We start from the raw sequence: 17,050 nt of genomic DNA on the forward strand, positions 1-17,050 counted from the left end.
TATTTCAATTGGGATTAATCAAAGGAACAATACTAGATTTATCACAATTCAGACTTAAAAAAACACAGTTCCAACAAATACAAAATCAACTTGGAATTATTTAATAGAGATTAAGCTCAAGTTTGGAGAAAAAATATTTAGTCAAGAACTTGTTATTTAATGGATTTTGTTTGTTGGTGAATACATTGTTTTGTTCTTTAATCAGAACGATGCTTAAAAATTGATTGAAGTTTTATTTTATTAGGGTGTGTAATAATTTGTTTTGCGGTATGGTATTTGTTCATTGTTAAAGGCTGCACGATGACTCATAGCTAATAACATCTCGTCATTCGGTCTCTGAAATGTTGTCAGTCATACCATATCTCCTTCTTTGGTATAAAACTTTATTATAACTGTTTTATTACAGTTACAGTAACTATCTATTATTCATTAAACAAGTACAATTAGTTTTATATCAGATATATTTCAATCTGTATTTGATGAGAGCTGGGAAATAAATATACTAGTATTTAACTTTTAGATTGTCTTGTGTTAAACGTGGGCTTTGTTATCGCAAATTCGTATCGTCTTCTATTTAGCACCCCAATGTTGGAAACACTTAGTTTTGTTCTTCTCTAGGCATGAGTTAAATACGTTCTTCTGTGAGATAAGTGTCCCTCAAACAAAAAAGACATCACCAATTTACTTTTCTCAATTAAACGACTAAATGAAAATTTTCAAGGGAATAATCAAAAACCTTTTATAAGTGAAACGAATAATCATAGACAAACCATATGTTGACAAACAGCAGTCAGACTTCACTGAAGACGTACATCACCAAACCAAGCGTTTTATATTTTTATTTTATTTACAGGTTACCAGATATACCTCACATTTTGCAACGACAACCGTCAAACGTTTCAACCACGTCAGAGTACATAAGCGGCAGTTCTTTCTACAGAGAAAAGAGCAGGGTGTCCTGAAGATGATTCGTTTCTTGAACGTCATACACTTATGTTGTGTAGTAATAAGTAGTTATTTTCAGTATGATTTCTCGATCCGTTTATTTATCTAAATATTCTTAGAATAGTTGAGAACGAAATGAGTGGCATGTTATTACTTTTAGAAACAAAGGAAACGGTGGTTTCTCAACCAAACCAGTGTTGATTGTATATTTTGATCTGTAGTGAGACAATAAGAATGCTCCATGAAATGATTGTTTTTGAAATCAAATTATTTAAGTGTGCTAAAAATGCCAAAGCAATGTGCATTGAAAATTGGAACAATCTGTAATAATAGATATATTTTGTTCAGCATGCCTTCAAATTTAATGATGCTATGTTCTGTATAGTATGAGTAAAAGAACACTTATAATTTCATAATTGAACTGGGCTTTTGTAATAACAACTATCTCACAGGGTGTGAGTGACTGTTATACATATTTGAAACATGTCAAATGTGTACAAAAGATTTCTTTCATTTCAAAACTCGCCAGAGATTTCAGGTTCATATTTTGGTACACTATACGAACGTTTCGTCTACTTAAGACTCGTATCAATAACTCGAGTGTAAGAAAGAGAAAACGATTTTTTTACATTGAATATTCGATCATGGTCTCATTTCGAAGACATATGATAGATAGCATTAGCAACAATTGTTCATATTGTAGTATTATTACCATTTAACTACCGTCCAAAATACCGGTTTTATTTGTTATTTTTTCTGAAAATTCCCAGATTTTATTGGAAATTACCCATACTGATTACCTACAAGGATTATGTCAGAAAAAACAATGCATATTGCTTAAACACATGTAAAGTTGAGAAGGGAACCGGGAAACGTGTCGCAGAGACAGCATAGAAAGTGCTTGAGTGAAGAAAAGTATTTCTTCGCTCACTGTATGACGTGACTGTAATTAAATTTGAAATGTATGAGTAGTATTGTCTGTGGTTTATGTGTTAATTCGTCGGTTCATAATTATTTTAAAATGTTGTGTGCTATATCATTCCTGATCCTTTTTATTTCATAACAAAATTATGATATATTGATTATTATCTGCACTGCTTGATGTAACTGTAATTAGATTTAAAGTATATATATGTGAGTTTTTTTGTAATCATTGTAACATATTGGTTGGTATCATTTCTGATTTTATTTTATTGTTGAACTAATTTATGATATAATTGTTTTTCAATATATTGATTTTGCAAGAGGGTTTACCAATTACTTCTTATTATTAATGTAATGTTGAATGGTGTAAATTCTTAGATATTTAAAGAGTGATTAAATAGCTTGATGCTTTATTATTCATGAGAAATAGTTCATTTAACACCAGTTGAAAATCAGCTAGTTTAGTGTTGCGTTTAGAAAGTTTTCGTTGTACAAAGCACTAATATAAACTGCTCTTGAACATGACATCCAACTAGTGCCAAGATCGGAACTGAAAACATAACCTTGACCGTTGTTAGAAAGTCCATACAAAATTGTGTTGTCATAATCAAGTCCAAGTAATACGGACACCAACGGAGACAGTACTGGAATATATAATTTAAATATATAAAAAAATATCAAAATAAAAATGTATTACAAGTGAATTTAAACTGGCCGATTGCACACTTTAAACTAGTGTATACAGTATTGCCATTACATTTGTGTTTTTTTTGCAAAAGTGTGTAGCAATTGATTTTTATTATTCCTATCAATTTGTATTTTCTATTCTTCCAAATAAAACGTGAACAGCATCATTTGATAATTAACGTAATACTAATAATCAAATGTTGTTAAAGATATCTTCAAACAAAAACAATTTTGTTTTATTCATTCATTTCAGTCTTTTAACGCATGTTGATATATAGTAAACAAAAATGCATTGACAAAAATACCGAACTGAAAGGTAAAGAGGGGAGGCCATAAAAAGTGTCAAAATCAAACGTTCAGACAATATCAACCATCGAGACGAAGGATTATATCAGGTTAAAAAGGGTGCATATATTTAGATTTTAGTTGTAATGACATCTGTCATCCTTGTCGATTTTTCGTGCAGGTTGATTCGGATAATAGTATATTTTTAATCTAATGGCATATATCATAAATGCCAATATTTCAACAAAATTGATATTATATGTTTTAATTGTCAATTTGAAGTACCTAATGTATATACGTTACCGGTTCTATTCTACCATATACTATTTGTTCTATAAAATTACCTTTTTCTGTTCCAGAAGAAAATCTTGCCATACATGAGGCAAATACTCTTGGTGGCCTGAAATGAAAAAGACAAACACAATGCGTTATAGGGAGCAGTATTAAGATTAAATTCAAGTGAAATTCTTATTCCTCAGTAATGATTTCCTATGTTTTTTGCTCGCCTTGTGGTATGATCCCTGTTTAACCAAATTCTTGTGATAATAATGGCTTGGGATTTTTCAAGCAACGCTTTGAATCAATTGGTTTGAACCTTAACCAGAATATTTTTTATCAGAATATTTGTTTGGTCAATTCTGCGATTATTTATTTTTCTAGAATGGAGTTTTTTTTTGTTTTGTTTTTAAACATAACCCCCTCCTCCTTTAAGATAAATGATTGTTCCCTTTTTGGTATAGTCAGTTCTGCTTGTCGGTCTATTAAAGAACAGGATCGTTTCCAAATCCATTTCAAATGTTTTTATTATAAATAAACATGCTAAAGTAACCCCTAAAGCTAGGTTTACACTGCCGATCAGATCAACTCGATGATCCCGATTGTCGAAATTTCCACCACCAAGCTCAACCAAATTCTTGATCGTACCTGTTAACGACTTCTACCCGACTGTACACGACCTTACCTCAACCATTCACGACTCCTTAATGACTCCATTACGACTCCATCCCGATAACAAAATAAATACTTATTCGATAATTCATTTCACAATCTTTACACGATCTTTACTCGACTAGCTAGACCAAATCAACTATTCACGATCTTAGTCTGATCTTTAAACAGCAAATCAAAAACAACTGTATCAAAATGCACAAAACAAATCTTAGAATTTCGACTTATTCTATAGTTGTGTTTCATTTAAAAAAAACACATTATCATTTTTCGGTTTATATAAATCGAAATAATTATAACTACTGTTTTGTTTTCAATTCTTGGAAAACTTATTGTTGATATGTACTTGTTCTAAATCAAAGGTTGAATCCTCTAAAATTGAAATTATCTATATTTTATGGTTTCATGTGTTTTGTTATTATTTTGATGAGTCCAATCAGTTAGGTATTTGGCTTTTTGAACTTTGTCCTTAATCATAACGGATGGTTTTTCAACAAAATATTGTATTCAGTATTTTCAATCTATGAGTTTGAATATCTATAAATCTCTTCTTCTCACTTAGGCTATTGTAGTGTTTTTGGTCAAAAACATAAACCTCATTGTTTGGTTTTTCATTCTTACCTTAGTTTTGTTCTATCATCGCAATGGTATGTAGTTCCATTCATGTCTTGCAGTGTTGATAATTGATAGTATCCTAAAACAGATTATAATTATTACAAGTCTTTAAAGATACCACATCAGTTATGTATCAATCATAATAGGTCAATTCGTTGTCCCAGTTGTTCATGTAGACAAAACATCAGTCCAAGTCAGATAGCTATCTTTTCTTTGGACTTTTCATGGTTCATCGGTGAAAATTCCTGAACTTTTAAAGTACAGTGAGACCTGTATTTAGAGACCACTCAAGGAAGAGTATACAAAACGGGAGAAAATATCTATGTTAAAACTAATTTTGAATCCCTTATGATTTGAGAAGAGACGAACGACAAAATAAATTGTTAATCAAACCAAAACATTTCAAAATACACAATTATAATGAGTACATGCATTGTTCACGACTCACTCCATACTTACTGTATGAAATGGATAAAACGGGAAAAAGCTGACAAAAAATCTTTGGACTCTTTTAGTAATTCAGTAATGAAGATAGTTGATATACGTATTCAACATTTTAAAGAACATTTTACTATTAACAATAACCACAATAAACCTATTTCTCGTATCAAACATAAACTAAAAGAACTAGCCAAGGAATTTGTTTTTGTCCCGGCCGATAAAGCTGCTCATAATATTATTATTGTTTGACGTAAATTTTACATTGAGGTTCTGAAAAAGGAAATCACCAATTCACCAACATTCCAACTGACTCCATTTTCAGAAAACGAAATCTGTAACAAACATAAACTTTTAGCCACCGCTTTACAAGCAGAGCCAAATACAATGAAAGTCCCAACTATGTATTGGCTTCCGAAGCTACACAAAACCCCTTACATATATAGATTTATTTCGTCTTCAAGCCATTGTTCAACTACTAAATTGTCTATTCTTCTTACCAGCACACTTGGTACAATTAAAAACCTGATAATAAATTGTTCAAATAAGGCCTTCGAAAATAGTGGAATAAATTACTTTTGGAGTGTCAAGAACTCGTTGGAAGTACTTGATAAATTGCATGCTTATATTGGTGATTTTGAATCTGTTCAAAGTTTTGATTTTTCTACCCTGTATACCACATTGCCTCACATTATCATTAAGAAAAATTCACACACCTAATTAAATGGGCATTCAAAAAATCAGAATGTGAATATATATGTTCAAACTCTTTTAGGTCATTTTTTAGTAGCAATAAACAAAAAAACTATGTTAATTGGACATGCTTTGATACTATATATGCCCTTGAATTTTTACTAAATAACATTTTTGTTCGCTTTGGGGATCCGTATATCGTCAGATTATCGGAATTCCAATGGGGACTAACTGTGCACCACTTATTGCTGACCTGTTTTTGTATTGTTATGAGTTACAATTTATGAAAAAAATAAGCAAAGACCCATCGAAACAACATCTGATAAACAAATTTAATAATACTTTTAGATATTTGTATGATATTTTGGCTCTCAATAATGACGACTTCAGTATGTATATTAATGAAATTTATCCTGTTGAACTTACTTTAAATAAAGCTAATACTAACAATGACCACTGCCCTTTTCTCGATCTTGATATCTATATCACTAATGGAAAGCTGAATACTAAAATTTATGATAAAAGGGATGATTTTTCATTTCCTATTGTTAATTATCCGTTTTTAGATGGTGACGTTCCCTTGTCACCTTACGGTGTTTATATATCTCAACTTGTACGATTCGCTCGTGTATGTAACAATGTTTTAGATTTTACCGAGAGAAATTTATGTATTACTGAAAAATTATTACACCAGGGTTTTCGATATCACAAACTAGTCAAAACATTTACTAAATTTTATCATCGGTATAAAGACATCATTCGTAAATATAGCTCAACATGCAGACTTCTATTACGTTCAGGTATTTCACATCCAATTTTTTATGGAAATATTCTTTATAAAGCACAAAGGTGTCAGTATTCACCTCAGAACCTTACAAAACCTTTGAATAGACTTATTAAGAAGGGATATAATTACGATACTGTTGTCAAGTCATTAAAGATTGCATATTTTGGCGTTAATATTGAGTCACTGATAAGGTCTTTGCATCGGAACTAAACACATTTATTCTAAAAACAGTTGTTGGCATGACACGGGTTATGTTCTTCTCATATATGTTATGATGGTATGATACTAAACCTCTAACGGGCAGGATTGTGCCTGATGTTCATATGATGAAATCATAATCTTTCAGTCAGTTTAATTGGTCTAGAGCTGGCATGTCAGTTAACTGCTAGTAGTTGTTATTTATGTATTATTGTCATTTTGTTTATTTTCTTTGGTTACATCTTCTGACATCAGACTCGGACTTCTCTTGAACTGAATTTTAATGTGCGTATTGTTATGCGTTTACTTTTCTACATTGGTTAGAGGTATAGGGGGAGGGTTGAAATCTCACAAACATGTTTAACCCCGCCGCATTTTTGCGCCTGTCCCAAGTCAGGAGCCTCTGGCCTTTGTTAGTCTTGTATTATTTTAATTTTAGTTTCTTGTGTACAATTTGAAAATTAGTATGGCGTTCATTATCACTGGACTAGTATATATTTGTTTAGGGGCCAGCTGAAGGACGCCTCCGGGTGCGGGAATTTCTCGCTACATTGAAGACCTGTTGGTGACCCTCTGCTGTTGTTTTTCATTTGGTCGGGTTGTTGTCTCTTTGACACATTCCCCATTTCCATTCTCAATTTTATTAATCACGTTTTGCTTTGGGTTTTTTTCTAATTATGATATTTATAAATCAGGTAAAAGAATCGATGATGAAACAAAGAATTTGACAGCTTTTAAAGACCATTTGAATAATTTACATTATTTTCTAAGCAATAATCATCATCATATTCAAGTTACCTTTTATGGTTTCTGCACACCGATCAAGAGAGTCACACGGTACACAATTGTAGGGATTTTGTTGTCCACATTGACAAGCATTTTTGCTACAACAAGCACATGTTTTATCATCATTGTCTCCAGGACAAGAACACTTCATTCCTGTAATTAAGTCTGTATTCTCATCTGCAAAATAGTAAAACTTTATCAAAATACAAGCTTTATAATTTAAACGCCAGACATTCCGGTCTACAAAGGAATCATCATGTTATGTAATATGTGGCAACTATTTTTTGCATACAGGTGAATACTTTAATAGAATAAAACAAAATATCATATGAGATAACATAGGCTTTATAAAATACAAATATCCGCTATGAACTTCAATAATAAGAAATTCAAATAAATAATTCACACTAGCAATATTTCAATTTTCATGTGTAAATATCTGTCAGCGTTAATTCTGTTTTGTTTGACAACTGGACAATACGGGTGAAGCGTATTCAGCTACATCTTGATACTCTTCAGATGTTTACACATGAAAATTGAAATATTGCTAGTGTGAATTATTTAATTGAATTTCTTATTATTGAAGTTCATAGCGGATATTTGTATTTTATAGATGGTCTTACTTTGACGTAATGAATCATCCCCTCACCTACTATCCTACATATAACAATTTGAATTTTTAATTGATATAGAGGTATCGTTTCCTTAAGCTTAATGTAATTTTCTGTGAAATGTTTATGTTCATCCGTTGTTTTTTCTGATAGTTGATGTTTTTTCTTTGATTTTAGTTTGTAACCCGCATTTGTTTTCTCTAAACCGATTAATGACTTTTGAACAGGGTATACAACTGCCTTTATTTGTAAACTGTTATTTAAAAAATCGTGTATTATTTCTTATGGTTTTTTTTATTGTCCCCTAAGAATATTCCTTTGAAAATATTTACCTTTGATATTGTCTATCATCATTTCAAAGTACTGCAGGGAAACGCTAAAGACCCCATCCGTTCTCCAACCTGAATACAATACTTCATACGTAATACCTGTGTTGTCTGAGTTAAGGTACAGTGCTGTCTTTGTATCCATAGTAACATTGAAGATTATACGTGATGAATGTGGAAATGATATTCTAGGTAACTAAAATTTGAAACAAAACTAATTTTCTATAGTCTCTCTTCTTTGTGATATCAATAGTGTAAACATATTACAAATTGCATAATCGTTATGTATATTTACCGGATTAAATAAGTATGAAACATACAAGAAATTTAAAAAATGGGATAAAGAAACAAGAGCAGTACTTCTATATACATTTATTTCCCTTTCTAACCTGTGTCACTTCAGAACAATGTACAGGCTAAATGGTTTGAAAGAAAGTACTTGGTATACGCTGAATGTAGACACTAAAATTTAATATACCTTTAGGGAACGACCATTAAACTTCATGGGAGTTATGTGTTTTCCTAAAAAAACCATATTCTGATCCTCTATTTCATGGGGGAAAATATTGTAGTCAAGCAGATGACAAAAAAAATAAAAAAGTCCAAATTTTTACCATACCTTATGTTAAATTTTTACGAAAAATACTTATCGTTAAAAAAAAAAATTATGTTCACGCTTTGTACGATCTTTTTTTTATCAGACAAAAACATATCCCATAATTACGACTTCATTAGATGACAATACGAAGACTAAAATTTCAGGTTAAAAATGTACGTCGTAATTCACCTGAGTCACAATATTCTGAAGGAGTTGCGTGGTCAACTTCATATTTAAAAGTGATTGTTTAACCTCTTATTTGAAGTAATTAACATGTTGTTCGAATTTACTAGGTTCTCTTGTGATTAATAATTTTACCTCAAAACGCACTGTCTGATCTTCTTCAAACTGGTGTGCACGTTTGACAACGTCATAGTAGTGTACATGTCTTGTTGAGGACACAAATGACACTGTGTTTGGTAAGTAGAGGATCACGGTTATGTTATAGGCTGTTCCTAATGATTTGTCGTCATGAATTATCGACAGTTTCATTTTACAATTTATCCTGAAAGTTGTAAATGGGTAATAAGTCTAAGAGGCTATCAAAACTGGTGAAAAACAAATGTAACCGATGTGTAGAAATAAGTCACAAGTTATGGTAGAACATATTCTGAATTCTCTTCCCAAGCACATGAGCTTAATAGTTTCCGTTCCTATTTACACAACAGTGCATACGCTGAAATGTCTCGCCTGTTTTACTAACCAAGATTTATTTGATGTTGTTAGTACTAAGAATAAAGTTTTACTACAGGTATCACATACACTTAACGTCATAAATGATGATCAACGAAAATGAAGTCAATGTTAATACAGCAAATATAGTTTTGTAAAAGTATACAAGAAACATGCCAAACCATCAAATCCTAATAGGTGTAATACCGACAAGTTATAGTACGTCATATCCGGTTGCATACAAAAATAGGTCGAAAAAATATGTTTCCTTGAATTTGACAGTTGTAGGTAATTAATCCTACATTTCCTTGCAATAATACAATTTTGGGTCATGAACATATGTCGTGGGTATTTCAAAGCACCATTCTATTTAATTGTGGTTTCTAGAGAATAATATTGATAACTTCGGGTTACATGGTCACTGGAGCTTATACACAGGTAAAGAAGGGGTGATAATTTGATTGGTTAACTTCCAGTGATGGTTATTTTCTTATATGCAATGAAACAGTATGTGATTTTTTATCAATAGTACTGGACAGGATAAAACTTTTCTTATGCCAAGTACCGGGGTATTTTTTTTATTTGAAACAAATAAATTCTGCACATTTTTTTTTAAAGTACTTTAACAAATACTAATAGACAAACATCATTCAATGGTGGCATTACACCAAAGACTCATAGATGAGAAAGAAGAGAAATAAAACAAAAATGTGTCTGAGAATATGAATGGCCCAGCTCAAGCTTTGCAATTTTCCAAGTTAAAAAAGGGGCATCGAATGGTTATTGACGTTTTGTCCAAATTCGATCACTGTCTGTGTATTATAGTTCTAAGCATTATACATGAGTTTCATAAAGGTTGCATGAGGTAAAATTAAGTAAGATTGCAGAAACGAAAACATTTGAAATTGTCCAAATTACTAGAACGGTAAGCGACTCACTGCCCAAATTCGAATTATGTCTCTGCGTTCTAGTTTTTATCATTGTGTATAAATTTGCGTGAGGCAAACTTAAGATAGATTGCGGAAGGTAATAAGTGTGTCCATCAATTTTAGCAGAAAATTACATTTTCAGTCGTATTGTGTTTTAAATATTCCAATTTTAACGAAACGATTACTTACGTCCCATGATGTATAGATCTGTGAATCTCAGTTAGTTCAGTCACTAGAATTGGTCGCTGATCCATAGCATCAGTATCATCATCTATACTTACATTGGTACTTCCTATCCATATAAAATCCTCATTCAGTTTAAACCCAATATCCATCTCCATGTTCTGTCCATCAGAGTATCCTGTTAAAATCAGAAGTCAATATAACTTGTTTTGAAAATTAATGATGCATGGGTTAATGTTGGTCTTGTGTTGATAAAGTGTCACATAGAAACACACAATTTGTAAGTGTTAGTTGCTTTTTGCATGTCATATATATATTATTTGTAATCTCTTGATTTCCCCGGGTTTTTTTTGTATATATTAGGAATGGTATTCAAGGGATCGTAATCGGTTGGCATTGCAGAGGTACCCTTAAATAAACAAAATTTACTAATAGCAGTATTTGATTTCGTTTTATCTTTTAACAAATTTTCTTTTGAAATATTTTAAAATTTCTAAAATCAATACTACGTACATTTCGATTTAAATATATCGTCAATACATAACTTTGAGAGAACAAAATAAATGCATTGATTTAACTATCATAATTAAACCATAACATTTTGGGGTTCGCTCTAGGAATTTTTAATTGTGATTGAATTGATTTCCATTTCACAATTGGATTTCGTTTTCGTTCAATGAGAAGAGGACAAACATACAAACACAGCCGATCGAACGACTGACAGACCAACCGACCGACAGACAGACAGACAGACAGAGATTCTAATTCATCTACCCTTTGATGTATAAATTTTTTTAAACATACCCATAAAATTCTGTAGAATCCCTTGACATAACAGCGTCAGCATTATTACATCGTTAGCAGCGTCTGTGATATTGAGTGTAGGAAATGTGATAGTCGCAGTATCTTCCTCTGACGTCATACTCCGTGAAAATTTAGTTATCCCTGAATTAAGTCGGGAATTGAGAATATCGGTTGCACCAATACCAACTCCGGATATTCCAGATACTGCAAAGTCAGCAATAGTAATTTTGGCTTCTGAAATATAAAGTCTATCACTTTTTGTTATTGGAGAAATATAGTAAAAAAAAATAGTTCAATCCCCCACTCTTGTTTAAACGCATGTACCAATTTAGAAACGTCATCATTGTTTCTTATTTTAGGATTTATCTTAAAAATTATTTATTAGAATTTAATGAATTTGGTGTCAATGCTAGATATATGGTAGTCTCCGTTAATCTATAGACATCTTTTCTTCGCTCTTCTAGTATTTAAAGTTTTACATATCATACAGAATAGTTTTCATAACAGAGTGGACGAGATCCTTTCTTTACGTACTCAGGTTATCAATTAGGTGAACGTTCCTCTGTATAAACACTGAATTATCACATCGTACTTGACTTGTCCTTCTTTTACGCTTTGGTACCCAATCTACGGTGACAACTACACACAGCTTCATTATAATATATACATACAAACATAAGATACAAACTCGTTTGACTTCAGTTTATAAAAGAACATTTCTACATGTATCGGTCATAATTTGAAACTGGAGAATTTAAAATAAAATGTGTGTTTCATACTCAGTTACTGTCCATAGAACATACATAAACAGCCATACATACTTGTATTTATCGACTTTTAAATTACCGTTATCATTATACGGCATATAGAGTTTAGCATAGGCATTGTTGACACCAAATAGGGGAAGAGTTATATCTGCATTGAATGACGTTTGTTTCCTCATCCTGATCTTTTCTGGGGACGTATGGGTTACGTTAAAACTTGGAACAAAAACTGGAATGGTTTCAGAATATATCATCGATGTTGTGCCAGTGGATGGTCTTACTTCCAATACACTACGTATGTTTATAATATCTGAAATAAAATAATTGTAAACAAATAAGTAAATTTCTTATTATCCTAGATTTTATTAAATCAGCTTGCGCTGTTTTGGGGGTTAAGGGAATGAATGATACAAGACATAAAAACACATTAGTTTAATTTTTTGATTGCATAAACAGGATTTCAAATGAAACACTTACAGACAAACACATATTACAAACATTGACTGTACTTAAACAATAATGTCAAATATAATTCTTTATATCTTTATATATATATATTAATTTATATTTCGTCTGAAATTTTGGGGCCCTGGTAGGCGAGTGGTCTAAATAGTCGACCTATTGTATCTCCAGGGGTGGTTTTGTTTGGTGGTTCTCTCCGGTTTCCTCCGCCAAGAAAAAGTGAAAGCAACGACATAGCACAAAAGTGCTGAATGTTGCGTTAAACATCAATCATTCGTCGGAAATTTAAAAATGAAAAAAACTGCATCCTATTTGTCCAATTATATTTCTTGTAATATTGTTTTAACTTGGATGTTTGATGTTCCCTTTTATCTTTGCCATATGCCTTTGTTAAGTTTGCTTTCTAAAACCCAGTCTGGTCTGGTAAGTTCCGGTCCATCAAATATTTTTTTTATATAGAATGCAGTTCTATTTCATCAAAATCTGAACAGATTTGAGACTAAACCACAACATGTTTGAGAATTCAGAAATATCAGACGGTTTAAGTTATCCTTTGTAATATATTACATTCACAACACCGTATTTGTGGGTTTTTTTTCTTATTCAAAGGTTTTTAAATTGAATTAAAAAAAATATATGGAGGATTATACTTTTACAACTGAACAAAGAAATGTGTGGAAAAATTCTATCTGCTTATGAAGGGAAAAGTTGTTTAAAAAACAATTATTATATAACTACCGTCAACTTTCATCACGAATGTTCCAAAAGCTGATTTTAGAGGTACTTTATTATTCTTCAGCGTGATGATTGCAAAGGAACGGTCATCACTGGGTCTTATTTTCTAAAAATAAATAACATATAAGCTATAACCTACGTACTTTCATACATAAGAAATTAAAGGAAATCGTGTGTAATTAAGCTGAAATTGTGAAACAAATTATGGTTCTTCAAAAACAAGCCTATACCTTGGCTAGAGGTTTCTTTCGTATGGTTGTGGGTTTGCTGCTCATTGGTCGAGTCGTTGTTTCTTTAACAAGTTCCCCGTTTCCATTCTCTATTGTATAACTGGTGGGGTTTTTTTAAATATCTAGTATTAGTGACAAATCGTTTGACACGTAAACCTTAACTTTCATAACCGTCGAATTCATCATAATTTAGTTTAAGAAACACTTTTTTAGTGATTTGATAAAATGCAATAGTTAAGGCTGTTATCAATGAAAATTTACCTGAGACATGTGGTCAGTTGTTATCAATAAAAATTACCTGAGACATGGGGGTCAGTTGGACATTGGAAGATACTAATTCTGATTTCATTTTCACATGTATCCCTCCGTTTGGTATTGTCCATGTCAGCTATAAATTGATAAAGCTGTAAACTAAGTGGTTTGAATAATTATATCTGATATATAACTGTTGATTAAAAAACTCCTTTAAAAGTTAAAACACAAATAAAGAGTGAAGTATTTCTTGTAGAAATGTTTTTGGCTTAGGGAACAATATATTGATACATAATTAAAACATTCTGAACTTTCGTATCCAACAGATCCATTTGACCCTTTTGAATATCAGTTAAACGTGTTCTTTTCCGTTAGAATGGGTTTTTTTTTCTTTTAATTTACCAATTCATGACATTATCTGTAAAAGAATTAATTCATATTTTCCAAACTGATTTTGTTAAACACGAATAATAGAGGTTAAAATATATCAGATATATAGTAAATTTTACTTCATATCATACTTTGTACCAGTCATTCAAATACATCCTGACATTCATTTTTCCATTTCAGAATGATTGATTGAGTGTGCGTTGCTTAGCGTTCAGTACCAAATATCTAATGCATGTTCAGGGCGAGAAAAAATTAACAATAAATACAATAGGTAGTTTCTGTAGTAGAGCCCGTCCGGGACGAAGATCGGGGACTGCCACTGGAAATGGGGATTAAAAGGATAGGGACAGAAATGTGGCCTTGTAACAAGCCTCTCATGGAATCTTCAAAGAGTTGTTGCGAGGGTTCTTGACGTGCAGAGAAGATGGCGATCTCTTTAACGAGGCATTGAATTTAACTTTCCAATTCTTACTGGATGTGACCGCTTACTTGATACACCCCGCACAACCTAACAGACGCCCCACTTTGCAACTTTGCAAGGGTTTGACTGCCGGTCGGAAGATGTAACTCTTTAGACAGTTCAACAATACTATACAACCTGTAACTATGATATTTCAGATAGCAGAATTCTTGAAATTTACAATTATCACCAAAAGATCAACATTAAATGTAGATAATATAAATGTATACATACCTTCATGGAAGACCCGGATATGAGTACGTCAATAAAGTTTATATCTTGTGTACCAGTGAAATTGAGGACAAAGCTGAAATTCACAACATCCCCAACCTTAAAATTTCGAGACTTCAATCTATCAATTGATTGGGATACTTTCCTCTCCACATCTATCCGTCCGGAAACATTAAATTCTCCTCTACAAGCTGTTAGATATCCGACATAAATTAGAGAGAGTTAATTCTTGTCTTCATGGTCAAGATTGCAATTATATATTACATTTATTGCAGCTATAGGAACACATTTCAAAAATAATAAAAAAGTCGTTTCTTCATTTCACTTATTTGCGACAACACTTTTCAACACTAAAGTAATATTTTTTCACTAAAACTCTTGTAAAAAATCATGTCTAAATTTGTTCATCGTCGGTGAACATAGGGCAAAAAAAACCTAATTTGTATCCTGAAAGTTTCTATTTGAAAATCCCGCTGGAATTGCAGGGTAAAAAAAATGTAATAATTCCAAACAAATTGCTACAAACAAATTTGAATTATCAAAGGTAATAACTGACAAAGATATACATTACTTACTTGAAAGAAACACGACAAGGAGACATCCGACATGCATACCGTTCCCTGATTTGTTTTTTATTTTATTTATTTCATTCATTATTGAAAATTCATAAAATTTATGTTACTGTTTTACTGCGATCGTTATATCTGATTTGAATAAAATAGTGAGTACCGTGGTCTTATGTGTTGTTTACTGCATCATCAAGCGGTGAAACCAATAAACAAAGCCCATTCTACATGCAAATGACTTCCTTTATATGATTTAGAATGATTATTGAATTCCGATGTTTGTAGATCTTTTATAGTTCTATGCATGTTTGCTTCATAGAAAATAAAATGATTTTCATACGAGTCTCAAACTTTTATGCCCAAATTTCGATAAATTTAAAACCCCAAACTGTTGTTCTGGGGGTTTTTTTTCTTTCTTTTTCCCGGATAACTTCGGAATTAAGAGAAAAAATGTATCGAGGAAATCCCGAAATTTAACCCATTAAAAGTGGCGCTATGTCTATGTTTAGATGTATGCGCAAACCTTCTGCGAGCTGGTAAGGACCTATAGGGACGGAGACCCCGAAGTCACGTGTTACTGCGAAAGAGATACCATTTCTCTTATTAAAAAAATCATCAATAGCAGCATACTTTAAAGATTTTTTTTGTTTTTTTTTTGTTTTTTACGATTAGTTTATTAATTTTTTGTAATGGAATGTAATGGTCATATGTTGAAGAGAGAAAAACACATACCAGTTACTGCAAGAAACGTTTAAAGGAGATTTGTAGTAAGATAATCAATCAACAAAAATCCAAAACTTTAGAGCTAGTATAACAGTAAGTCGTTATTTCAATAGTGTCGTTCTATGAAAAATCATTTCAAACGTTGACTTCATCATATTTCCTCCCTTTTTGTACGCAATTTTGTTCATGGGCAAATGAAAATACATTTTGTGTTTTACAAAAATGTAAACTTAATATCCTTTCTCAGCTTCCATATATATATGTGACTAGTCATAAGATCTCTAAGCTTATGAGAGTACATTGTGCCTTGTTTAAAAATAAACATTATTTGCATCTTTTTCTAGTACATAAATATACTGAAACAATATTTAGGTCCTTATTTCTCGTAAAACCAATTTAATGGTACAAAAAAAGTAGGTTTTTTTTGTGTATATGATAACTTAGATTCTGCGAATGACAAATTTGCAAAAAGAAACAACGTACTTCTGTATTTATTCCTGATTGATTTAAATATTTTTTTTTTTTGGGGGGAAAAATAAATTTTCAAATTTCAAAACATTTACTCGGCCTAAGTAGTAAGGTTTTAGCTCTGCTGCTTTCTGTTATAGACCTGTCACATTAAGAATTCATTAAGATCCATAACTTCCTTCAAGGGAATTAACATTCCTGTCTAACAATTCCATGCCTGTTTCTATATAATAGGTACCCGGCGATATGCAGTTTTAAACTTACATTAAGTTATTTGTTTTTATAAGGTAATAAATCTAAATATTCTTCCAAAAATTTTTCTTAAGAACATTATGCTTTT

The 17,050-nt window shown here is 31.6% G+C and overlaps 2 protein-coding genes across 2 annotated transcripts in view; one reads left to right on the forward strand and one right to left on the reverse strand.

Moving 5' to 3' along the window:
- Positions 1–2,270, forward strand: part of LOC139524699 (uncharacterized) — an 18,143-nt gene extending 15,873 nt beyond the window's left edge. Inside the window, exon 20 of the mRNA XM_071319713.1 lies at positions 854–2,270. Coding sequence (XP_071175814.1) covers positions 854–962 — 109 coding nt within the window. The 3' untranslated portion in view covers positions 963–2,270. The remainder of the gene's footprint in view (positions 1–853) is intronic.
- Positions 2,263–14,004, reverse strand: LOC139524714 (uncharacterized). The gene is made up of 11 exons (XM_071319736.1): positions 13,919–14,004; positions 13,394–13,496; positions 12,276–12,503; positions 11,430–11,663; positions 10,632–10,803; positions 9,160–9,346; positions 8,250–8,439; positions 7,319–7,483; positions 4,411–4,483; positions 3,186–3,241; positions 2,263–2,513 (listed from the first exon to the last, which is right to left on the reverse strand). Exons 1-11 carry the CDS (start codon positions 13,967–13,969, stop codon positions 2,326–2,328), a joined length of 1,647 nt encoding a protein of 548 aa, XP_071175837.1. The 5' UTR covers positions 13,970–14,004; the 3' UTR covers positions 2,263–2,325.
- Between the last annotated feature and the right edge of the window lie 3,046 nt (positions 14,005–17,050).

Source organism: Mytilus edulis, chromosome 1 (assembly GCF_963676685.1).
Source record: "Mytilus edulis chromosome 1, xbMytEdul2.2, whole genome shotgun sequence".
Classification (NCBI taxonomy): Eukaryota; Metazoa; Mollusca; class Bivalvia; order Mytilida; family Mytilidae; genus Mytilus; species Mytilus edulis.